The sequence below is a fragment of the Sturnira hondurensis genome, unplaced genomic scaffold (assembly GCF_014824575.4).
Source record: "Sturnira hondurensis isolate 20B ecotype Veracruz unplaced genomic scaffold, ASM1482457v3 Scaffold0009244, whole genome shotgun sequence".
Lineage (NCBI taxonomy): Eukaryota > Metazoa > Chordata > Mammalia > Chiroptera > Phyllostomidae > Sturnira > Sturnira hondurensis.
Genome location: NW_028081875.1, coordinates 4,472,592 through 4,499,456, shown reverse-complemented (window position 1 = coordinate 4,499,456; position 26,865 = coordinate 4,472,592). Strand labels below are relative to the sequence as shown.

The 26,865-nt window shown below is 43.1% G+C and overlaps 1 protein-coding gene across 3 annotated transcripts in view; it reads right to left on the bottom strand.

Annotated features, from left to right (window-relative positions):
- Positions 1 to 582: 582 nt before the first annotated feature.
- The window catches only part of RALGAPA2 (Ral GTPase activating protein catalytic subunit alpha 2), a 381,676-nt gene continuing 355,393 nt past the window's right edge, over positions 583 to 26,865 (bottom strand). For 2 of the 3 annotated variants that reach the window (XM_037057016.1, XM_037057018.1), the window contains 3 exons: positions 21,151 to 21,272; positions 7,056 to 7,095; positions 583 to 4,095 (listed from right to left, as the gene is read on the bottom strand). In XM_037057016.1, coding sequence (XP_036912911.1) covers positions 7,091 to 7,095; positions 21,151 to 21,272 — 127 coding nt within the window. In that variant the 3' untranslated portion in view covers positions 583 to 4,095; positions 7,056 to 7,090. Of the gene's footprint in view, positions 4,096 to 7,055; positions 7,096 to 19,537; positions 21,273 to 26,865 lie in introns of those variants that run through there. The other variant, XM_037057015.1, reaches the window with a different exon arrangement.

Sequence of the window (26,865 nt, the reverse complement as noted above, 5' to 3'; positions counted from 1 at the left end):
CGGAGAGATGGGAGCCAATGCGAGGGTCCTGTGGGCCCTGATACAAATCGCAGGAAATATAGACTCAGCTATTTATTTGTGAAGAGGAGATGAATTTAAATTCATAAGATTGATGATGCTTAGACTCAAATACTCATTTTGAGTAGTTTTAGCATACCATGCTATGAACTCAGAGGCCAGTTTTTCATTGGGTAGGTAATGGCTACTATTTTGAATAAATATTTCAGCTTTGATTTAGAAACAAAAAGCTTTTAAATTCTTTTTTTAAAGATTTTATTTATTTATTTTTAAAGGGGAAGGAAAGGAGAGAGGGAGAAAATATCAATGTATGGTTGCCTCTCGTGCATCCCCTGCTGGGAACTGGCCTGCAACCTAGGCATGTGCCCTGACTGGGACTCGAACCTCGATCCTCTGGTTCGCAGGCCTGTGCTCAATCCACTGAGCTACACCAGCCAGGGCTAGAAGCAAAAAGCTTTTGAACATCTTTTCTGGTAAAAATGCAAACCATCTTTTGTTAAATGCTAGGATAAACTTCATTTTCCTACAGATGCTAATGAAAACAAACAAAAAACATATGGCACATAAATGCTGTGTTTCTATTTTATTAAATCATCACAGTAAATCATAATTAAGAAGAAAAAGAGGGTAGACTAGAGAGTCGTGGTGGTCACCTGTGGAGCTGTGCACTTCTCTGGGTGTGGCATGTCTCTGTGCAGCGACCTGGCACAACATACACACATGACTGCAAGGGTGTATTACACAAAAACGTCTCTATCACCTGGGCATAAACCCAGGTGTGAGCATTCAGAAAATTAAATAAGAGCAAAATAAAAATCAAATGACATGCTGTAACTTAATTATACTATTCCTTATTTACAAGGACTAGATATTGTAGGCCTGAAAACATTCAATTAATGTGTATGTCATACATAGATATTGAGTGCTACTACAAGGATGGTTGTTTGTGTTTAATTTCCCTTCAGTTACAGACACTCCCCTTCAGTAGACATAAAGGTAGCACAGTTACATGGAAGACATCACGGTAAGTTTTAAAGGACCCCCTTAAGCCTCCAGGTGATACAAATATAACAGTAAATGAAGCACAGTTGTTCGCACAGGAGGAAGTTCAGGAAGATGCAATGTGATTTGTACTGCTATGGGCCCAGGTGATCTTGTTTGTAAGTCTAAGGATCTGATCTGTTAGCCTCTCTTACAAAATGAAGGCTGGACCCCCTCCCCTTCCCCGTGGATTTTTAGGAACTGCAGGCTTAATTGCATGAAGACACTGTGAGAGTCATTTACCCAAGCTAAATTTCCTCACTTCTGGCTACTTAAGATTTTACTATATTTAAAGGAGTCATCATTTTGTGGTGTTACTATTTTTTTTAGGTACAAAACCTACTCAGTGAGACTACAGAACAGCAGAGCGCAGAGAAGTAAGAGAACCGGTCTGGTCCTGCCTGGAAGCCAGTGAGTCTTATCGATATGGGGCCAATTAAGGGCCACTTTTGTTTACAGATGACTGACCTACTAATACAACTTAGGTGGGACCCCACCAGATGAGTGGCCCTTAGCAATTTAGTTGGAAGGCATTAATTACAAAAGCACAGTATTTACTTTTCTAAGTGAAAAAAAAAAAAAGACTTGATCATTTTCCACCTCAAATAACAAAAATGATTCAAGTCCACATGACTGCAAGCAAACCTGGTTGCCAGATCCCCTGTTTCCCCATTCCAAGTCTCCAAATGAAACCCAGTACTAAGAATAGTGGGCTCAAGAAAAGCTCCAGTGGCAAAACTGCTGGTTGTAATTTGGGGTCACAGACTTGTCAAAATCATTAGGGATGACAGAAAGGTCTTTGCTACTTACAACTGAGTTTGCCACTGCAGGGGGAGAAAGATTGGTTGCTGGAGGTAAAACGGAATCACGGAGCAAAAGTCCAGGGGAGTTCAGTATGACTCCCAAGTTCCAACACTTCAACTAAATCCAAGAATTCTGTACCAGGGATTCGTAGAATCTTAAGATGAAATGTTTTAGACACTACTTCCCAACAGAGTCTCCATGGACTCTGGAGCCCAGCAACACGTACTGCCTTTCCTGGAAAGAACAAGGTTTGGCTATTTTGTAAATATGAAACAAGCAACTCAACAGCAGTCTTGAGTGTGAGTGATGGGCAAACCAAGCCCACCAGAAAGCTCAAATCATTAAAAAGGCGTGTGTGGGGGAGGGGAACATAAACTCCTGACATTTGCTGAGACAACAGAAAATGCTGTGACTTCTAGTCACCCTTTATGTTGCCCATTCAGCCCCAATGAGGGAACAAATCCCTGTTTACAGAATGGCACAAAATGACCAAGACCATGTCTTCTACTTTGGGGCATCCTCCATCCTCTCATACACAGATGTGTTTAAGCTGCTTCTGCCTGGTGGGCCTGGGCATTAAGCCCCACTTGAAATCTCCTATAAAGCCAAAAAACCCCCACAAATTCTCTTTAGAACTAGAAGGTCTACCCTTCTAATAGGAAAGACTTTCACAATCCCCTTTCACTTGCTCTTGGATCTGCCCTTTTCTCCTCAAAGGTCAGGTACCAGCCAAACCAACTGGATGGTTGACAGAAAGAACTGACTGGTTAGTGAAAATGGCTGCACTGATACTCTCAAGCAGCTGTGAGGGCTCACGGAAAGGTTACCTAAGCAGGCTGGGGTAACACACATGGGTGCAGAGCAGACGGACAGAGGGTAAAGGGCAGAGGGCAGAGGAGAGAGGGGAAAACACCCATGCACGGCTGACCTTTCTTCTGACTGGAGGACCCCTAGTAGCTGCCTTCCCCCCACACCCCCAAATTCTGAGCCAGCAGTTTACTCCACTCTGGACCTATGTGTCTGAAATGACCTTACAAGACAAAGACTGCGATGGGTGGTAGGGCAAAACTCTACATTGAGAGAGGCCAAGACAGGTGAGAAGCAGAGGTCTCCCCTGTTGACTGATTTCTCTGTTTCTGACACCCTCAGACACCCAGCAAGGGTGCTGCGAAAGTGCCAGCAGAGGCAGAGCTTTTCATTGGTTTTCCTTTTCTTTTTTAAAAATAAGGTCACTATGCATCCCTTAGAGCCAAATGAGTGAAAAGCATGATCAAACCCTTGCTTGGAATCTGTCACCCTAAAGTTCTGTATGATGGAAAATATCCCTAAGGCCCCTGCCAGGGTCTTCTCTGGGCAGTGGGCAGGAGGGCACAATTCCAGGGGCAGCGCTTGGAGGCAGATGGACACTGCACAGTGCCCGTTTCAGTCTGGCACCTGCGCTGCCATGCTCCTTGCTTGGTGCTGTGTTGAGAGGGGCCTTGGGAGCTTCCTGACCAGGACCCTGCGTTTCTAGAAACATCTGAGTGCTCTGTGATAGAAGCATCATTGTCATAACCTGGAGTAAATCCAGCAGGTTCAGGAAAACCTCTCCTCAGTTAGTAGGCCTCAGTCACCAGGTGAAAAAACACTCACCAACTGAGGTAAAACTTCTCCTGGGCAAAAGACCCTAGGGAAAGCCAATTTCCCTGATGATGAAATTTTTGAGTAAATCATAAATTCTAACATGAGACCTAGCAAAATCAATGCAGAGAAAATTCCTCAAACAATTTGACCGTTGTTTTGCCGGCCCCTCTGTGAATCATGCTTGGGTGTATCAATGAGAGGAAACAACATAGGGCATAGGAACCAGCCATCCCGCGCCTCCTCTCTGACAGCCTGGAATCGTCTGCTGTCTCTGCCTGGAGCAGCCACACCAATGCCTACATGAGGGGGGGTATGTCTGTGTTTGTTGGTGACTTTTTCTTTTCTTCTTTTGAAGCCCAAGGTTCATGAGGTTCCTGGGCAAGACAACAGTGCCTAGTTTGAGAGTCCAATATGCAACATTCCAGTGGGATTTGTCTTTAACTTCGGAAGTCCGTTAATGGAAGTTTTGCTGAGGGCACTAGCGCCACCGCCATGTTTCCGGAGTGTCTGGGTTTGGAGGTTTCTGGGTGTGGGTAGTGGGGGACTCTCAACCATCTCCTCCTTGCCAAGAGCGCTGTGAGACAGGCACTCAGGCTGGTGGCCAGGGCCCTGCAAAAGAAGCAGAGAAAGACGGAGTCATGGCACCAAGCGAGGCCCTGTGGGCACAGATGCAAACAAGGGCGGGTAGGTGGCACTCAGAGGAAATGGATCCACATCCCCAGGAAGGGGTTTGATGACTTCCCGGTGCTGTGAGTGCTGATGTTTGCTGAATGAATCACCAAATAAATGCCTCTCCTCTGGACTTTCCTGAAGCATAAAAAGAAACCATGAATCTTTTTGAAATTATCTCAGCCTTACTGTCCAATCCCAAAGTAAAGAATGAAGAGAAAAGGTATCTGATTACAGTAAAGGGAGGAGGCGCCAAGGAAGCAGCACTGTGCAGAGTCAATGAGAAAACAAGTAAAACTTCGCAGGTCACTCTGTGGCTCCCTGTCTGTGATTCTGGCTCCAGTCCTTATTTACATATTGATATTGAATACTAATCTTTAAACAGTAATTAATATTTACATATTAATATTTTACAGGAGTTACAACTCAATTATTCCCCAAAGGGTCTGAGATGAGAGGTCAGGACTAAATTGCTTGTCTGAATGGGCCCAGATGAGCAAACTGCTATTTAGCACTGGAGGGAAAGGGAGGAAAGGGAGTAAAATGAGCCTGCGTGGCCTCAGCACTCCCCTTCCCCTGGCCTGTGGGAGCATGCTCAGAGGAATACAGGAATGTCTGCCGCAATACTCAGCCACTGTTGCCAGTGCAGTCTGGTCTCCCCAGGGCAGTTCTGCAGGTGAGAGGATCATTTCATCACCCTGCTTCCCCTCACAGTTTATTTTTAAACCCTGCTTCATTACACCTGGGCTTCCGGAACAAGCCTCAAAAGCAAGCTTCTATACTCCCAAGATGCTTCACTTCCAGGGATTTGGCCTTTGAAATTTTTATTATTATTGGCATTTGAAATTAATTTATGGAAGTTATCTGACAGAATCTGTTTTTATATTCTGACCTTATGTTATTGTTTCTAGGAAGAGCCTCTAAAATCAATACTTGTGAACATGCTTGGACCTGAGGAGGCCATCTCCCCAGTGAGTCCCAAGACTCTACTTTGGGGCTCCCTCACAGGGGCTTTCTCCTCTCTTCTGTTCCTGGTGAGGTCAGGAGAGGGAATATCCTGGGCCCCTTTATTTTCATCTTTAAAAACAGGCTGCTTCTGACAAAGACAACACAGCTATACTGTCATCTATGACAAGAGATTGCACTGGTAGCAGGCATCTCTCTGTCCCTTTGTAGCCAGAGGTGGGGACTTGAATTTAATCCCATAAAATGCTCCATTTTGAAATGCCTTCACTTCAAATTGCTTAACATTTCACACTGGGAGAGGGAAGCCAAAACAAAAAAGAAAGTGAATGAAAGAGAAAGTAATGACCAAAGATAGGATATTAAGAGAAAATATTGAACCCCTCTACTCCTACCCAGAGAGGTCAGAAGTAGAAAGGGTGATGCCAACTCTGAGCAGCTGCATGGACCTCTGTAGCAAAGTGGCTTTTGAAAGTCTGTCTGAAAGCAGTGGCTGCAACAGCCGAGGGCAAGGGGCAGGCCACCTCCAAGCGACAGCCAGAATCACACTGCCCCCCTGCATTCCTCTAGTCCCCAACTTTCTGCTGGCACATCCTCAGCCTGCAATGGCCTCTGCCATGCCCACCACACCCCATGATTAATGGGGAAGTGACGGCTTTGGAATGAGCAGGTAGGCCGCAAAGGAGACAATTCAACACACTCATCCTCTTCCTGCTGAAAACCGGAGGGGGGTTGTTCCTATTTAAAGGACACTTGAGCCCCACTCACCACTTGTGTGTAAGAAGCATGAGGACACACATGAATACGGTGGTCCCAGCAAATCAAGAATGTTGCATGAAGCCCCCAATGCTGGAGGGAATAGTACTCCTCTGGTCTGCCTGGCCCATCATGAGCACCTGAGTTTTGTGGCTGATGTTGCCTCTAGACCTGATGTGAGGGAGCCCAGTCCGAGCTGAGGGGAAAAGAAAGGGCAGTTGGGTCGGAGGGTCAGCTAGATGTGGTAGTGGCTGCTTGAGTGGCTTGCAGATATAATAGCCCCTGCCTGGTGGGGGAGAGTAGTGTTTTGGATAAACCAAAAATCTGAGCCAGAAAATCCCACTTCCACATTTATTGAGACAGTGATTGCTGTCTGTGCCATGTGTTCCACTCTCACAATGCTGTTGAAAGACAGCTTGATGTTCTCCATGTCATCATCATCTCACATCCCTTCCACCTGTCAGCCCATGAACTGGTATAGCCAGGCCACCCACAGAGGATTTTCAGCCAGCCCTGAACCCATGGATGTGGCTCTCTGTCAGTGCACACAGGGAAGGACTTGGACCAAGACAGACAGCAGAGGCCTGCAGAGTAGGCAGCACCTGCAGTGCCTGCCCTGCCCTCTGGGTCCTAAACCTTGAGATTCCCTGGTTCTCCACTCTTTTTTCCCTCAGCTTTTGTCTGCTCTCCCTCCCCCATCTGTTCTATTCACCAGCCCCCTGGACAACACGCTTTCCTGAGCTGAGGCCTTGGAGGCTCTGATTGAGGCAAGTGGTCAAAGGCCTGCACGTGCTACATCTTAGTCTTATCGGCTCATCTCAAGGTCTTGCTCCTCCAGGCTTGGGCAACCAAAAGGGGGGCAGCTCTGAGTCCACTGGCTCCCTGAGGCTCCCAACACAATAGGGCAGGCAACAAAGACATTTTCTGGGATGGCAGGTGTTGGTGTCAGATTCCACCCAGAGCGCAGGAGCAGAAGAAAGGCGAGGCTGAGTTTCCCTCAGCAGCACAGACATGCGGGGGCAGGGTGTGGACAGGGCCCTTGGGAAGTGGGGTGGGAGCAGTAGAAAGGAGAGGGCATATTTCAGTGAGGTGTTAGCCAGGAAGGAGGTATGTTAGTGAATTTACATACTTGTCTCCATGAGCAGGGTGGTTGGGGAAATCTGCTGAAGTGTTGGTCTTACCTTGCTCAAATACTGCAATGAGAACTTTATGTATTTTAATCTGAAGGAAAAGAACATAAAATCAAATGAATACAGCCAGCACACCCGTAACCCAACTTGATAATGAACACAGTGCTAATAATACATTTATTCCTAGGCTTCCTGAATGCTGTCACAGTCTTAGAGATCATTAGGAATTGAAAATTCACTTAAAATTGAACTTGGCAGGACAGAATTATAGCTGCTGTCACATTCATAACTGTGAAATGAAGGAGACATTAGCATTGCTAGGATGTATAAAGCAGATGTTACTGTGAACCCTAAAGGCACTGGGCAGTACTCACCATTGTATCCTTTTTCCTGCTGCCCAATATTTCTGACTGATTTGCTGTAAAATATAGTCAAAGATGAGACTTTCCGAGACAAATATTTGGAATTCAATGGATAACCTAAAAAATTGATACCTTCCAAGTATGTGAGAGTATATGTCCCTAAGTTTCCTCTCCCATGTTTCTGAGTTGTACATAATGTGTTAATTCAGTCGTAGTGTCACCTGTGATTGACAGTTCCTAGAAAAAAAAGCACAAGGCATGCTGTGCACAGAGCAACTCGGGAAGGGGACTCTGTAGTGGTGAAATTGGACCATGTTTGCTCTCACTCGAGGAGCAGCAGGATCTCAGCAGTCATGTCTAGCCAGAGAGGGGACCTGAGCTTTTCTGTAATTTGTGACAGGTTTTCTCAATCACCCCATCTTATTTCCTACATGGATTTTTCTCAGTAAATGCTGCCTCCTTCTGCATCCAGTCCATTGCTTTGCACCCCAACCCCAAATGCTCTTGAATTTAGCATCACTGGACCACAATCAAATCCAGACAAAGGACATTTATCAGTGACACAGGCTGCTGTCTGAGTGGTCACATTTGTAAACCTGGACTGTCTGCTTACCACACCTGCCAAGGTTGGCATGGTGAGCAGGGCTAGTCTCTAAGACTGGTGGTTCAGATGCCACTGGAATGACCACCGACATACTTTTAAATGGTGTTCTTTTCTAATCTATTGATGAAAATCTATTGCCCCCAACAAAAAGTCATCTGGGGTTAGGAATTTCAGGATAAATAACTGGTTGTGGTGATCCAGCAGCATTCTCTATCTTACTTGATTTCCAACCACTGTTAATTACTCCTTCCTACCACAGTGATTGTGCTTGAGGGCACAAGAAGTTCTTGGGAGGTGTTAATTGCTGGTAACAGAGTAGAACGTTTTCTGTGGGTCCTCTAGATAATGTGGTTATTAAATTTCCTATTTCCACTCCAGTACACTGTGCTGTGGGGCCATTTCCTGTCACAGAAAACGCCCACACATAATACCTCTCTTCATGTGTCTTCCCTGAGCTGAGGCCATCCAGCTTGTCCAGGCACCATGCCATGGAACTTCTCCAGGGTGAGCAAAAGGGGTCTCATGGAGAAGCTTCTTGATCTCTCTCCCCTGCAGCCCCCTCAGCCCTTGTTATGCTGGGCGTAGAGACACCCCATTGGTAGAAACCAAGAAAACAGATGGCACAGCTAACAATGGAGGCTTGTTTGTAATTGCTGATGAGGACTGGTTTGCATCTCTCCCCAGTGTGTCCCCAGATGCAGCCTGGTGTGGTGTGCTACACCAAAAAGAATGTTTCGATAACTTCCAATCCATGGGTAAGTTAAGGAGATGCAAAGGCAGAGACAGTTGGGGGCTACCTTATTCCATGGGGCTACAATATCACTAGCTCTTGACACATGGGTAATGAATGCTACCAAAGGGCAGGGGCCTGCACTTAGAACACAGGTGTTGGCTGTCAGCTTCCTGATACATCCCTGGGGGTGAGCAGGAGGTAGCAAGTCTCCTGGGCAGGCTGGAAGACACCAGGAGAGAGCACTGTGCTTGGAGATGAGGGGCAGAAAGATAAAAGATGTGTGATGTTTGGGGACATGAAGGAGAGACACAAAGCATAATTATTTCATCCTTTTATCACTGGCTATCTGCTATGTGCCAGGTGCTGTTCTAGGCTCTGGGCTATAGCAGTGAAGAAAGCAGATGAAGCCCCTATCTTTGGGGCTTTGCTGGGGGAGTTACGGCATGTATTCTAATGAGTCAATGTTACCCCCTGGGAGGCAAAAGTATCTCACTCCTTATGTGCATAAAGCCCAGAAATAAGTACAGTAAATAAACAGATAGATAGTATTTCTTTGGTGTTTCAGGAAGGGACAAATTAGAAAATAAAAATGTCTCAGAAGCCCCCATGGTGGGGCAATAATGAAAAAAAAATAGATTGAGAGACACTATATTATGGAGTTAATATGTCTTAAATGTAATTTTTTTTTTACATGTTAGGGGTGCTGGGACTCAAGAATTGGCCCTGCTGTCACCTAAAAACAGCCGAGCAGGACCCTTCTGGGGAGACCCCTTCAGGTGTAACTCATATGCCAGGGGGCCACTCAGGGGCTCAGACAGAGCAGGAGCCCAGAGAATCTGGAAGTCATTTAGAGAGAGATGCCTTACTTCTTTGGGCTCATGTGACTTCTCTGATACTCGGGATATCAATGAGGACTTAACTGAGCAAAAAGAGAAAAGGACTCATGACATGGCTAAGTGTGGTGATTGCTGGTGGGGTATGGGGGTATAAGGAGACTAAATAATAATGGAACATATACAATAAAGATTAAAAAACACAGGAAATAATCTTGGTTGAAGATTTTCTGTGTTCCATAAAGCTCTGTGTCATGGAGGCTCATGAAGAGCTGCTGGGTCTTTTGTGGCATGTGTTCTCTGCTGTACTCAAAGGGAGCAAAAGAGCAAGGTCTTAAACCAAACTTCTTATCTCCAAGGGAAGTGCCATCAGGACTGCCACCTGGGATAAGCTGAATAGGGTCGGACAAGAAAGGTGGCTGCCTCTCTTTGGGTTCTTGTTACTCAGCAGTGTGGAAAATGATTAACTGGGTTCAAGATAATTGGGAAAGGGAATAATTTTGAGAGCTGGCATAGATGAGAGAGAGAATAGTGGACCAGAGTTTCAGCTTTAGTGCTAAATATCCTCCCAGCAGGAAGGCAGACAGTGAGGGAGATCAGAGAGCTGTCTGGGTTATTCAGACCCCTTCGAATGGCTCTGAGGAAGGGAACAGGTGCAGCCATGGATGGGGTAAGCCTACACGCTCAACTCAACACTGGCAACCCAAGATCAGTGGGAATTAGCCAGCCTAATTAACATTTCCAAATGGCCCAAGGAGGGCTTCCAGTATTTTCAACCTGCAGCAGTGGCCCTGGGCTCAGCTTCCTCTTTTTGGTGGTTGGTCTTGCCCATCCACTTTGTTTCTGAGGCAGAAAGCTAGGACAGCTGGACCAAAGGGAGGCAGGCAGAGAGAGTGTGTATGTTATGTGCCTGCACGTGCATAAGCACCTGCGCAGTTAGGGACTAAGCAAGCATGTGGAACATCCATGAAGAAACTTTCCAGATATTTTTCTCTTCCCCATCCACACTATAATATACTCTTATAGATATATAACTAAGATTAAGTAGATTATAGATTTAAAACTAAATCCTGTTGTCAACTTTCCTGATAGGCCCTCCTGAAGAAAGAGGTTTCCAGACCCTCTCATTATGTCACAGAACACCAAAATTTCAGTTGCATCTGGCCAAAGTGATGGCTGTTCATTTTACCAGATTTAATTCACATTTCAAAACAAAAAAACCCTGCCAAAATGTTTGTAGCAGCAATATTCATAAATAGGTAAAAAATGGAAACAGCTTAGATTTCCATCAACTGATAAAAAACCAAAATGTAGTCTACTTTTACAATAGATAATAAAAAAGTGAAATACTGATACAGGCTATAACTTTGATAAACACTGAGAATATGCCAAGTGAAAGAAGCCAGTGACCAAAGACCACATACTGTATGATTCCACTCATGTGAAATGTCTAGCACAGGCAGATTCATGGAGACAGAAAGTAGGCTTGGGTTGCTTAGGGTTGGGGGTGGAATAGGGTGAATGGGAATTGACTACCAGAGGGTTTGTTTTGTTTTGTTTTTTTTTACGAAGGATAAAAATGTTCTAAAATTACATTGTGGTAATGCTTGTACAACCTTGTGAATATACGAAAAACTGAGATGTATACTTGAAATGGCTAAATTGTATGATATATGAATTATATCTAAATAATGCTATTTTTAAGAAGGGAAAGATAACATAGATGTAGTCTGGGTAACTACTGCTAGTACTTTTCCAAAAGTGATACAACAGAGTGGCTCTGAGTTCCAGGGGAAAACAAACGCCCCATGAGCAGCCAAGGAGGTAGAGGGCTAGAGCAACCAAGCAGCTGCCCCCAGCAGCTCTTCTCCTGTGCCACACTAAACAATCAACCATCTTTAAGGCAAGGAAAATGGGGCCACCTGTTAGATGACACACTACCCTTCTTCAAGGTCATCTTTCAGGTTTATTCCAACTGGCCTCCATCTGTCTTGTAAAAAGTCAGGAGTGGCCTTGGGCAGCAAGGTGGGACTGCAGTGTGATTTTCCCCAGGACACACTGGGATTTTCTATGCAGCATAGGAGTTTATTTTAAATTCCTAATAATTAATAGCTCAAGAAAATGTAGCAGTTAAGTTTGTGGTGACTTGTGAGAGAACAATGAGTTCTCATTATTTGTCTGAGGAAATACTAAAAAAGCAATGGAACTAACTGTCTGCTAGGTTCATTGGTAAAAGCTGTCCTGTTGTTTTCAGACATTCAGGAAGCTATTCTGGCCCATAATTAAGATATTTTCTATGTGTGAACTGTTCCTATGGTGCTCCATTTACATACCAGGAAATATTTTGGTTAACTTTCTGTGAACTTTTCAGTTACCTGTGCCAAAGTGGGTGTGCATTTGTCATATATTCTATAAAGTAGCCTTTCTGCCTCTGGAGAGGAACCTTTTGCTTTTGCCACTACAGAGCTCATCCTCTCCCTGCTGTCCTTTTTTTTCTCCACAAGCAGGGGTCCTGTCAGAATGGGGCACAATGAGTCTTGTTTGAGAGCAGAAACTTAAGCACTCGAGCCCTGGCCTTGATATGATCAGCCACTTGATAATGAAAAGAAAAAAAAACCCTCCTCAGTTCAAAATTGCCAAAGAGATAAATCTTGGTCTACCGAGGGCAGATCGTGGTGACAGTGTGCATTAAAATTGCAAAGCTCCACACAAATGCCAAGAAGCTATTACCATTCACAGTTTGTTTTGGAGACCATTTTTACAAGAGTGAAACAGTGCCAAGGAACCTCACTCTCATACCCTAGCTCTTCTGGATAATTGTGGGTCATTTTAAGTTTCTTCAAGCAATGTTCTGTGTACTAGAGATACTCATCTACCAGGATTCTTCATGCCAACTCACTGGTTGAAGACCACCAAATTCTGGAGTTAGTCTGGAGGATCTTCAGGAGTGGGGAATATGTGACTGCTTTTCTTTTCACCTTCTTCCTTCCACCACACAAACCCCCCTACAAAGAGGTGGTGTCACTGTGCTCCCTTTTCCTGCGCTGTCTTGGTCAGGGGCTGCCTTCTATGGCACTGGGGTGAAGGGTCATCACTGGACCTCTCTAGTGGACCCATAGGAAATATTCAGGTGTGACATCTCTGGAATTGCCACATGTTCATTCATTAGTCAAACATGCCTGGTATGTGCCAAGGAATAGGATTACTGTTTAATGAGTCTCCCTGCCACCCCTACTATAAAATACCCTCCCCACAGAAACCCAGAGTAACCTTTTTAAACAAGAGTCTATCATGTCACTTCAATGCATAATACTCTCTAAAGCTAGTCATCTCACTAGAGTAGCAGCCCATTACTCTGGGCCCACAAGGCTGCTCTGACTTTCCTCATCCTCCTCACACCCTTGCTTGCTCTGTCCTAACCACAAGGGGCTCCTCATTGTTCCTGGAAGATTCCTGCCTCGGGACCTTTCTGCTTCCTGTTCTTCCAGCCTGGGGTGCTTTGTCCTCCACCACAAATTCTAAATGTCTCTCTCCCTCATTTCTGTCATGTCTTTTCTCAAATGTTTCCTTCCCAGCGAGGCTTCCCTAACCCCCAATTTAAAGTGCACTCCCACCCCAGTGTTGTCTTCTTAGTAGCACTCACTCATGGTTCTCCTTCTGCCCTTTTTCTTCTTAGTACCCCTCAATATTATCAACATTGGTGAGATGAGTGTCTGAAGGCCTGAGTCTCATGGAGTTTATGTGATGATCTGAGGAGTAAGGCTACAGTTCCCATGTATTCAAGCTGCAGCAAAGGTGTGTGTACTGTGACTCAGGACATAAGCCAGACCAGAGTTTTAACATCTAAATATGGCTTCTGGTAGTCAACAGCTTTGGGTAATTGGGGTAAAGACCAGAGTTAATTTCATGGCCATGGAATCCCATTTCTGGTTTCTTTCTTTCTTCTCTGTGATGATCCCTCTCCTGTGGGACTCTTGCCCCTGATGATCCAGCTAACAACCCCCTGGTCAGGAGCCTGGCCTCAGAGAGCACACGCTGAGATGTCAAAGAGGGCTTTGGCATTAACTAGAGTCGGGCTGTTTCTCTAGCTACTTGGAGCCCTAGGGACGTAGCTAGGGAGCAAGGTTTCCCTAACTACCATGCACAGGCTCACGCTGGCCACAGGGTCTGCCTAAACATACATCAGCAGCCACTACAAGGCAGCCTGCATCTCCTGGCTCTGCCTGCAGTTAGGGCTGGGGGAGGAGAACCTCACAGTGAGTCCTGGAAGACCAGCAGTGGCTTTCTTCACCATCAAGCAACCTCACTGGCGAGAAGAGAGATGCTCATTGACAGTGTCAACCACAGGTAGCAGCTGAGTGCTGTGGGCCGGGACCTGGCCTTAGGGTGCAGGTAGGTGGATTTTATTGTCTTCTGTTCTTGAAGTGGTTGAAAAGTGGGGTTCTGCCTAGTCTTTCTTGGCTCTCTTTACAGTGATGCTACTAGGTTTCTTAGGGCTGAGAAATAAATTTTGGACATGTCAAAGCTGTAAATACTTTAGGTATTTCTAAAAATAAAGTTGATTGGCATATCCTAATTTTTAAGGGATTTTTTCCCCCCAGCCTTTGAGGGAGTTTAAAGGCTAATGGGGAAAACAGAATCAACCTTTTTCTTTATTATGCTGTTTCGAGGTTTAATTTCCTGGTTATCATCATAGAGCCCTCTGGGGAAAAAAGCGTAAAATATTCTTTCTTTTTTCCCTCAGCAGACCTAAATGCTGGTAAGAAAGGCTCCATTTGGCCTCTGCTTTGGTTTGGTTTTTGCTAAGCAGAAAATCAAGCAAAGCTCTGGAGTCTTCTAGGAACCGCCCTAATGGCCGAGGTTGTACATGTTCTACCTACGAGAACCAGAAAGACATGAGGACCACAGCCATGGTTCACCAGGAGTGTAAATCTAGGGTGTCAGAAGCTAGCTCCAGGCTCTTCTGAAACAAATTCTCAAGGTTATTTCCAGTAAGCTTTAATTAAGAGTCATGTTCAAAAACTGACTGAAAAAAGTTCTTGATACCTGCTGGCCATCTCTTGGCAACTGCTGAAGTATCCCCAGAGGCCATAATTAGCAGTTAGGCAAGGAGGAAGATGCCACTTGCTCTTAAAACCCTGCAAGGACTGAGCAACCAGAACTAAACGAAGACAGAAATTCACAGAAAAAGCAGCATCTTCAAGTTCTTGCAAAGAAACAAATTAAATGTAATGTCAACACTTTAGAATAAATAATCTTAGGTCTCTTCTTTTTCTGGAAACCTGCCTGGGAGCAGGAGTATCCCTGCTCTGGTTATGAAAGGGGTCCTTTTTTCCTCTCTCTCTTCCTACATTTATTGGCCTTTATATTCTTCTTGTCCAGGGCCTCCCAGTTCTCATATGTCTCAATTCCTAGCCAATGTGAGAAAGTTAAAAATTGGCTGGCAGGCTGCTTAGTAGAATATCTAATACACATTAGGCAAGTTTTCATTCTCTCCCAGACTCACAAGGCAGATGGCACAGCCCATCTCAGGGAAATGTCAACCCAACTGCAAACCGTTAGCTGACTGTTTGGGGTTTTTTTTTTTGTTTTTTTTTGACATGTAGCTATAATTTGGAGCTAGCTAATCCGGGCTTATTAATCATTAGCCATTTTTGGTGGTCCACAAGTATCTGCTTTTCCCTAAAAAGACTTGAAGCTCCAGAAGGGAAGGAAAGGCAGAATGTAAGGTCTCTAGAACCTTCTGTAGTTCCTTACAATGCCTGGGCCAATCCTCCTCAGTGGCCGCTGCCAAAGGAAGGGAGGGAAGGGCCAATTCAGAGAGGGTGACATTTGACAAGGGACACCACAGTTTTCTACCAGATCTAGTTTAAAAAATGTTTGTCTCATCTTTTTCTTGCCTTCCAAAGATGATGTTGAGGAGAGTAAAAGAGTCTTAAGAGGAGAAAATGATGAATAAGCACAAGACAAAATGGGTACTAAATAGGGCAACTGAGAGTTCTCTTTAAAACCCTGAATAACATTTACAAAAGCATCCCAAACCAAGGGTCAGTTATTCAAATTGCATCATCCATTCTGCGGATTAACCAGGCAACCTCCACAGCAGTTCTGGCCATACTGCTGATCATTAGTCCACTTTCACTAGGAGACCAGAAAGGAAGGGGGAAAGGTGAATCACAATTGCAGGTGTCTGTTCTGTGTCTTGCATCAGGCCTAATACACATCTGTGGTCTGGAGACACACTTGTACTGCTTAAAGCAATAGCCTGATTTCTTTCTGTCTGCATTTGTATTTTACTCCTGTTGCATATATTATAAGAAAGAAATTATATGCATCAGTCACTGAAGATTTTATAGCCTATTATAGATAGAAGAAACAAACAGAGGACAAAGACTTGCATAAGCTAGTGGGATAGTGGGTGGTTAAAGATTCCTATGAATGCTTCATTGCGTTTTCAAGTATAGTGCATTAAAAATTTTTTTGAATGTCATATGCAAAAGGGGACAGAATTGAGCCACTTATGTAGGAAGGAAGATTTGGGCAGGGTCCGGAAAGATTACTGGGGTGGAAGGAATGTGCCACAGGGCACCCAGTTGTTTGCAGGGCCTGTGGCTACACCTGCCCAGCTATAACCTGAAGGCATGGAGCTGGGTGGCCCTGGGTTCCTGAATAGATAGTACCACAAGAGACCTTGAATTGAAGGGTAACTTCTGGATTATCTGAATGGAGTTCTGAGCTTTAGTTTTGATCTTCAATTGGTATTAATAAACCAGCAGCCATGGCTCTGATTTATAGGACTGTCCCATGGAGTGGGCACTGGGCTAGCATTTCCACATGTTGTGGCCCTGGCTTGCACCTCTTCTTCTAGGAAACAGGCTGCTAGGAGACAGACCTGTTTAGTTTCTGTGAACCTAATATAATGATTTTTTTTGTAAAAAAAATTTTCAGGTCTTTTCTGTGAGGTAGATAAGCATAATAAACCTTTCTATGAGGGCACCTGTGCAATTACTGAGTATGGGAGATGAAAATTTGAAGCTTTTTGCAACAGCAGCAGTGGCAACAGCATCGTGAGACAAACTCAGACTAATCTGCATTAAGCTCCAAATATGATATATATCAAAAGCGGCAGAATCCGATGGTGCCTAGTGAGGAATTTTCTCCCACTTGTTCTAAATCCTGGAGCCTTTACAATATAGCCTAACGTGAAGGAGCAAGTGTTTCTGACCATATCTTGGAGAAATCACATGTTGTGTCATGTGAGGCTAACAAATAAACACAGGTCTGTGCTCCCTCTGCTGGGAGCAATATTTAAGCAGAAGGGAAAACAAACAGTACTGGCATCTTTAGCAAACAGTCAATGCTCATATATGGAGAAGAATACCCCTCGTTTTTCTTGGTTTTAGACATTCTTTGAGAAATAAATCCATCTTGATCAACTTCTGACCAAAGCACTTGGAAATTCTTAAAATACATGTTAAATTAGACATATCTATAATCCTCAATTACCAATTGTTAGCTATAATTGTAATAGTGATTTGGGGATCATTTATCAATAGACACAAGTGGATTCCTCCAAGATTTTGAGGTCCAGACACAATCTGCAAAGCAGTTCCATAAAAAATAATCTCAAGTCCAAGCTAAAGTTACTTTTTTCTCCTTTTGTTTTATAAGAGTATCATCCAAAAAGTAAAGATTTACACTATTTATATCTTTTCTGATAATGTCAAGCATTACACTTGATTTTCCAAATCATTAGCATGCAGAAGAATGACCTCATGGTGAACAGATGCACTTGGCTGTTAGCTGCAGTGATTACATCAGTCCCTCCCAGCAGTCGAGGGTGCCCATTCCAGTTAACCCTTTAAAGGCCTCTCTGCTGGCCCCCCTTCCTTGGAAACATGCTTCAAAGTACACACTTAGTCCCTCCTCCAAAGCATGTGAAATGCACATACATACACACATAAAACACACACATACACACATGTATGGACATATATACACAAACACACATGTGTGTTAATTGCACCCAATATTTTAACACTGGCTACCACTTAGAAGATTGCTGGTCAATAAGGAAGGAATCAAAAGGAATGCAAATTACAGGGCTAGGTTAAAAAGCAGCTCAAATACTGATTATAGGGTGGGTATTATCAAAACAAGTAATGGGCGGAATAGATATGAGGTAGCTGGTATTTTAAAACAACATTTTTGGACTCGCAAAATAGGTTTTTTAGAAAAAAAAACTCTTTAAAAAACCCGCTAAACACCCGCCTATTAGCCAAACAACAAAAACCCCACATTGCATCTGTGGTTGACAGTGAATCATGAATAGAGGCACATTTACTTGGCCACTGTGACCATCAATGGCTGCCTTGGGTGATGAGCAACAGCCCTGGGGCAGGAGAGTCTGAGGAGAGGGCATTTTCCAACAGTGGCCTCTTTGGGCACAGGTCCCTCTCACTCAGTACATCTCTTACTTGTAGCAGGAACTTAAAGGCCGACATTAGAGTCCTTCCCTTTGAAAATGTGGGCTACTGAGTGTGACAAACCCAGTGTGGAATGAATAAGCATTCAGGTTATTCTCCCTCTCTGTTAATAGCAAAGGCCCCTGTAGCAAGGATACAAAGAAAACGTGAGAGCCCCTACTTGCTCAGATTGTACATATGCACTGTGAGCAGGAGCTGAAGGCCTGGCTTTGATGACACTGCTGGCCGGATGGTCTGACTGGGTCTTCAGTGCACTGTGGGAACTGAGCCACTAATGATGGGCAGATATGCAAAGCGTTAAAAGAGAACATTATGTCCAAACCTAAATTGCATTCATGGATTGATGTGAGATATTTATATAAATATTTTTATCACTCCACATCAAATAGTCTAAACCCCAAACATTATAAAATGTGACACTAATGTTAATAACTTGAAAAGAGAAAGGACCAGCATTTGTCTTGATATTCTGTCTTTGGTTTCATGTTCCTTTTGTACAAGTTCCAATGTCCACTCTTAGGAGCAGTCAGAATCTTTATCTGTTAAGTGATTTTGGCAAATGCGATGTTCTTGGAGAAGCTTGTCAGCAATTGTCTCCAAACTTCAGGTCTTTTTTTTTCTTAATATTTTATTTATTTATCTTTAGAGAGGAAGGGAAGGAGAGAGGGAGAGAAATATCAATGTATGGTTGCCCCTGCCGAGGACACACAATGTATCGTGTGTCCCCTGCCGGGAACTGGCCTGCAACCCAGGCGTGTGCCCTGACTGGGAATCGAACCACGATCCTCTGGTTGGCAGGCCTGTGTTCAATCCACTGAGCTACATCAGCCAGGGCTCCAAACTTCAGGTCTTAAAAAATCCAAATTACTCCTGGAATCTCACTTAAGATATTACCTACACACTGACTTATTTGAATTGATTTAGATAATGATAAACTTCCTGAAAAAAAAAAAAGCCAATGAATTTACATAGAAGCTAAAATATACCTAGAAAGTAAAGTTCATCAATATTTGTTTCAATAATCAAAAGCCTTAAGAATGTAACAATTGAGTTGACAAATGTTTTTACTTAATTTGTTTTCTAAAATTTTTATTTATTTATTTTTAGAGAGAGTGGGAGGGAGGGAGAAAGAGAAGGAGAAAAACATGAATGTGTGGTTGCCTCTTGCACTCCCCCCCTACTGGGGACCTGGCCTGCAACCAAGGCATATACCCTGACTGGGAATCAAACTGGTGACCCCTTGGTTCGCAGGCTGACACTCAACCCACTGAGCCACACCGACCAGGGCTAGTTATTATTTAATTTCTTTCATTTTAAGAAAGAAAATGCTTTCTCAAGATTTTAAAAAACAGCCTTGGCTAGTGTGGCTCAGTAGGTTGAGTGCCGGCCTACAAACCTCCAAACTGAAAGGTCACTGGTTTGATCCCTGATCTGGGCACATGCCTGGATTGAAGGCCAGGTCCCCAGTTGGGGGTGTGCAAGAGGCAACAGATCAATATTTCTCTCCCTCTCTTTTTCCTACCCTTTCCCTCTTTCTAAGAAATGAGTAAAATCTTTAAAAAACAAACAAACAGACAAAAAGCACTGACAAATTTCAAGTCCCAAAACATGAGGGTGGAAAAAGCAGAATGATATCTTTAAAAAAATTAGCTTTGCTACAGATCTTCCATGTGCTTTCACCAAAAATTATAAACAATTTTAAACCTCTGCCTAGACTGGGTACAAAATCTTCATTTCCCTTGAAACTGATTTTCTTTTTCTGGTTTTAGATAGAATGTTGGCAGATTGTATAAAAGAATTCAATTCACAGCTGTTCTACTTTTTTAATGTAGGAAACATTAATCAAAGCATGAAGTTATAAGCTTTTCTCATGTAGTTTAGTATTCCAGTTCAACAAAGATCAATAGAGGCCATCCCTGTGTTTCTTGACGCCTCACCAGGAAGCAGAGGCATGATTATGTAAATTGTGTGGCTCTGGTACCACAGCCAGCTTGCTTATCTCCCAGGCCTTCTGCCTGATGCTCCTGGCTCCCTGTGCAAGTGCAAGCCTCTCCCTCTTATCTCCCAACAAAGCTGGGAGAGGCAAGGATAGAAGCCAGGGATGTTAAACAATGATGCATGGCTGATTTTTTTGTAAGTGATTTATTTCACTGAATTTAATTTTTTTCACTTTGTGTGGAAGATATTTGTTAACAAGTCAGAATAGGACAAGGAAGGTGGTGTTCAGAGACAATCGACACAGGTTAGAAATCTGTTAAGCACTCTAACAGTTGTGTTTACACTAGTGGAAGAAGAAAGCCCTTCATTGAGAATTTTCAATATGCATTGACCAAATATCCCACTTGCTTTCTGAAAGGCAATTAAACTGTAATTACATGCAGAAATTTAAAAGTAATTCTCTTCTTTGAAAACAAAACCCCACAATAATCATACAATCAATTTAAGTGGCAGTACACAATTTTCCCCCAAATTGTTAATATAAGAAAAGTAAACCTAAAAACAGGAACATTCATGGAAAATTCTGAAATTTTCCATTTGCCTAACCAATGAAAGTGACTGTAAGCCAGTTTCTAAACAGGTTCCACACCAGGTGCTACTCTGGTCAATGGCTGGTCCATGTGACACAGGCCACTACAGAGAGAAAGCCAGCAGGCTGCACTGCTGTAATGATGGACCCAGGATACTGTCCTATTTCTCCTCCATTAATCCCTGACCCAACTATCTGGGCAACATAATCCCCATTTAGCATTAGTATCAACGGCTTCGACTGTGAGGAACTCTTTTTTTGATAAGTAAGCACCAATTCAGGCATCGCTTTTACACAGCATATTCCCAGCTCAGCAAGAAACCCACACTACTGAATGAACCAGAGCACATTACTGAGAAAAAGTTCATTAACCTTGCTAGATCTGGGGGTTAACAGGATAGCTGAAGAAAAGAACTGAGTGAACAGCTTGGATACAAAACAAATTAAAATGAATGTCATCATTCCTTTTGATATTCATTAGTTGATTCAGAGGGAGAATGCTGTCCTTAAATTTGCAAGCATTTATCTGTGAAAAACAGGTGTACATCTGCTGCTTGAGTGCGTCTTAAGCGTGTGAGGGGAGAATAATGTAGACACTCACCCATTCCACCAAGGGAGTAGCTTGGAGATGGAGAAAAGACTTGGGCTGCGAAATCCTCAAATGTCATTACTTCACGGTGGTTCTGAATTATTGCTTCGAGATACAGAGCTCGCTCTTCATAGCTGCAGTAATCGGTTAAGGAAACAAGTGCATGTGCAGAATGACACACACAACAACAATGTAGTTTACTTCATTTTACATACAGCTAATGCAACTTTTACATTGTGTGGGGGAAATTAACATTATAACACCTGTCTGAAAATTAAATATTAGTCATAATTAATGACAACATTCTGAACCTACGTTTCTTAAGATTTTAACCGCATCCAACACTAGTATCAACAAAAAAATGTACATACAGTTATAGAATCACATCAAAACATCGTTAAGATTGAGTCAAACAAACAAAAACGAAGACACTGATTATGAGAACATCTCTTTTTTCTTTTTATTAAACTTATTGCAGAACACTAGTTAACAAAATTATACAGGTCTCATGTGCACAATTCTATAACACATCATCTGTACACTGTATTGTGTGTTCACCACTCCAAGCCAAGTCTCTATCATCATTTATTCCTCCCATACTCTCCTCTACCTCCCTCCACCCACCCCCAGCAATCACCACACTGTCCTCCGTGTCTGTTTCATTTTGTCACTTTTTTTACTTAGTTTTTTCACCCCTCCCAACAACTGTCAGCCTGCTCTCTATCTATGAGTCCATCATTATTTTGCTTTTTAGTTAACCTTGTTCATTAGGTTCCATGTATAAGTGAAATCATATTGTACTTGACTTTCTCTGACTGGCTTATTTCACTTACCATAATGCACTCCAGGTCCATCCATGATGTCACAAAAGGTAAGATTTCCTTCTTTTTATGGCCAAGTAGTATTCCAGTGTGTAAATGTACCACAGCCTTTTAATTTATTTATCTACTGGTGGACACTTGGGCTGCTTCCAAATTTTGGCTATTACAAATAACTATGACAGCATCTCTTTCCACTGACAACTGTGGGACAACACTGGATCTTCTTTTCCTAGTTCACTGATAAAATGTTTTTTTTAGCCTACTGATAAAATGGTTTGATACTTTAAACAAGAATCAGTGATAAGATGGTGGCATACACTTTTAAAAATAAGCAAATTCATGTTACTGGGAAGAGGAAAGGACAGGAGGTAGGCTCTGAGGGGCACTTGGGCCAAAAGCAAAGATAGGCTATGAACCATAGAACATAGGAACTAATAAGTCAGAGAATATAACACAGAATGTACAAGTCAATAATTAAAAAAAAAGACTGCTGTCTTTTAATTAAAACTGTAGTCTGGAACACACACATTCAAATGTGCAATAAAAAACCAGTTACCAATAAAACTTACAAGCGTAACACGCTGAAGCAACTTTCCAGCTGTCTTAATAGGACCCCTGTGTGTGGCCGTCTTTCACAGGGCAGAAAGCAGATCTTCCCCTTTTGTGTGTGGCTTCTGTTTCCTTAGAAGGTGAATCATGCACTTTCAATAACAGGAAAGCGTCACAACAATTCAACAGCGATGGGGCCACCACATGTATGACTTTATGAATTAATACTTGGAGAAGTTGGCATGATGTCTCATTTTCCTCTTCAGCATCATCAATACCAAAGTTAAAAGATGTGTTTTAGTTATTTCAAAAATCATGCTAGTTTTCAGAAACATAAAGAATGTGGATCATCATCAGTTTATTACCTGTAGCACCAGAAGAACAAAAGTAATTCTACCATTTCTCACTATATTTTCAAAATAGCCTCTTAAAAATATAAGTTTTAACAATTATGCCCTTCTACTTAGCTTTTGATAGAGCACGTGTTTTAAAATAGGGATATACTTTTCTGTTTTCTTTTGGCAAAGTATGCACACCAGTTTCTCAGGGCAGGTCATTCTTCCTTCTTCCCCTTCAATTATATTCAGAGGAAAATTTTTCACACCATGAGAAGACGCATTCTAGGGCTGTGCAGCTACAAGTCATATGTGGCTGTCTAAATTTAAATTTAAATTAACTAAAATAAAAGAAATAGAAATTCAGTTCCTCTGTCCCACTAGCTATATTTCAAGCACCCAATAGCCAGATGTAGCCCGGGCTACCATAATGGATTGTAAACAGAACATGCCCATGATCGTAGAATGAGCTGCTGGACAGCACTATTCCAGAATTTCTCCTTAGGCTTACTCTATGCTACTTTTAAAAAAGAAAATGAATTTCAAGATTTCAAAAGTGGCCCCTTGATGATTTATGATCTTTTATATAGATGGTCATAAGAGTCCAAGGCCTGGGCAGCATGAGCCTGAACTGGCTTCTCAACTGCAGGCTGAGCTCCTGGTGACTCGTTTTAACTAATGAACAGGCTGCCAAACTTCCTTAGCAAGAGGCACTCACTCAGGCCCAATTCTAGAGGGACTCACTGATGCCATTCGTGTTTCATTATGAACATGCTTATTCTGCACAATACTTGGCTGTTGCCATGACTCGGCCCTCCATGCATGGCCCCAGCAAGCTGCTGGTCTGCAAGAACAGCAGGATGTTAGGCCTGAGTGGCCGTCTGGTGAACAGGCACTCTGACACTAAGCTGGCACGTGCTGGCCCAGCAGGAGCTGAGTGAGGCGTGACAAATTACTCAAAGAGCTTAGCTAAACTTATGGCTGACGACCACCTGAGCCTTCGGACAGCCATGGCTCGGTGTCAACGCTCAATTCATGGAGCCTCTTTTCAGTCCACAGTTTGCTTGTGGGCTTGGGTTAGAGCAGGTGTGTCCCTCTGAAGACCTGTCATGCTCTGCCTAGAATCATCCTGCTGTTTCCTGAAAGGCCCCACTGCGTCCAACACATCCACATCCGCTGCTCAGGACAATGGTGAACAAAATAGAAAAGTGAATGCATTTTGTTAAATATGCTATCTGGAAGAGTGTCTGCTATGTTAATCGAGCTCAGAGTCAAACCTACAAAGGGATGCTGTGTATGATACCATAAATTGGCCCCAGACAGCAGCCTGCCATCCTCATCCTGCATGACACTGTAATATTTTCATAAGTGTGTCCTTGTCAACGCTGAGAGATCTGGGCTCCTAAGAGCAAGTCCAGCATTAGAGTTCCAGAAGTTAATGATCAAATTGTGAGATTATCTGATTGAATGAATATTTATGGTCTTTTCCTATAGGAAGGCACTATGGGAGACAGCACAAAAAGGTGCTTCTAGAACTGGATAACTAGAGAATGTTTACTTCACAGAAGGTTCCTGACCTCACCATTTATGCCCCCAACTGTCACAGGCAGCACATACTCCCTTACCCCCAGGCTAGTCCCATGCTGCTGCAGGAGTGTTAACAGCACCAAACTGGGTGTTGTCATCTATATAAACATTCACTGGGGACCGGGGTGAGACCAGGAGATCATCAAATGCATTTTCACTCATGGCCCACGCCAGGGCATATAAACACCATGACAAAAAGAAAACAAACATCAACCTAAATGTGACAGCCACAGGAGCTTGTGGGTGCCAAAAATCATTTCTTTTAGCTTTAAAAAAAACGTAGCTCTGGGATCTTAACTGAATTTATTAGTGAAACTACTAGCAAGGGCAATTAGGAGCAGTATCACCCGACATCATCTTATGTAAAACCCTTAGGGCTTCCAAGCTGGTTGCTTTCAATTTAAAAAAAAACAGCAACATTTTTTAAACTCAGATACCAAAAACCTTATATGGATCTTCTCACATGTAAGATGTTAAGAGGTAGACTGGACACTGGAATAATGCTGGGCAGTGGATGGCCAGTGACTTTTGACTGAAAGCGGGTAGCTAAAGAGGCACTTGGTTACAAATCCAATTCCTGTTTCAATATTAACTATTGCCCTTTGTTCTCTTAAAAAGTCCACTAACCCGTGACACTTAAATCCTGAATTACTATCACATTAAAAATCATAGTCAAGTACTTTCTTAAAGAGCAATCTCCACCTTGAGTATTCAATTCAGAGAACATTTAACTTACTAACCAGAAACCTATCTTGATTTCTGATTATTATTGAGTCTCTTTAGTCATACACTATGTCTACATATCACGTGAGAATTTTTAAACATATTTTATTATGCTATTACAGTTGTCCCATTCCCCCCTTCATTCCCCTCTACCCTGCATACTCCTCCCACCCATATTCCTCCGCTTTAGTTCATATTCATGTGTCATAAGTTCTTTAGCTTACATTTCCCACACTGCTCTTGCCCTCCCCCTGTCTATTTTCTACCTACCATCTATGGTACTTATTCTCTGTACCTCCCCCCGCCTCCTCCTCCCACTCCCCTGTTGCTAACTCTCCATGTGATCTCCTTTTCTGTGGTTCTGTTCCTGTTCTAGTTGTTTGCTTAGTTTGTTTTTGTTTTAGGTGTGGTTAATAATTGTGAGTTTGCTGTCATTTTACTGTACATGTTTATGTCTTCTTTTTCTTAGATAAGTCCCTTTAATGTTTCATATAATAAGGGCTTGGTGATGATGAACTCCTTGAACTTGACCTTATCTGAGAAGCACTTTATCTGCCCTTTCATTCTAAGTGAAAGCTTTGCTGGATAGAGCAATCTTGGATGTAGGTCTTTGGATTTCATGAGTTGGAATACTTCTTTCCAGCCCCTTCTTACCTGTAAGGTCTCTTTTGAAAAATCAGCTGACAGTCTGATGGGAACTCCTTTGTAGGTGACTGCCCCCTTATCTCTTGCTGCTTCTAGGATTCTCTTCTTCATTTTAATCTTGGCTAAGGTAATTATGATGTGCCTTGGTGTGTTCCTCCTTGGGTCCACATTCTTTAGGACTCTCCTTGAGCTTCCTGAACTTCCTGGAAGTCTATTTCCTTTGCCAGATTGGGGAAGTTCTTTATTTGTTCAAATAAGTGTTCCACTTGTTGCTCTTTCTCTCTCCCTTTGGTATCCATATAATTCAGATGTTGGAACATTTAAAGATGTCCTGGAGGTTCCTAAGTCTCTCCTCATTTTTTTGAATTCTTATTTCTTCATTCTTTTCTGTTTGCTTGTTTCTTTCTTCCTTCTGATCCACTCCATTGATATGAGTCCCAGTTTCCTTCCCATCACTATTGTTTCCCTGTGAGTTTTGCTTCATTTCACTTGGTGTAGCCTTTATTTTCTCATCTAATTTGCAACTAAAATCAACCAATTCTGTGAGCATCCTGATCACCAGTGCTTTGAACTGTGCATCTGATAGGTTGGTTCTCTCTTTGTCAGTTAGTTGTATTTGCTCTGGAGCATTGATTTGTTCTTCCATTTGGGCCATTTTATTTTTTTCTTGTCTCACCTGTTACGTATGAGGGGCAGAGCCTTAGGTGTTCACCACGGCGGGACAAGACAACCCAGTTGCTGGGTTGTGACACTGTATGTGGGGACGGGGTCTGAGAGGGAATAATGGCACTTGCTCTGCTCTCTGCTACTGGATTTCAGTCACTTCTGCCACTTCCCCCCAGCAAAGGCCCAAGCAAACTGGGCCTTTCTGGTTCTGGTTCCCTGGGTGTGTGGGCTTGTGTGCATTCTAGGACCCTGTGGGTCTCTCCAACAAACTCTCCTGTGAGGCTGGGAGTTTCTCCAGGTACCTCAACCCCCACAGGTGTTTTCAATCAGTGTCCTGAGACTTTATTTCCCGGTGCTGGGACCCTGGGTTGTGTGGTCTGTCTCGCTCCCCAGTTTTACCT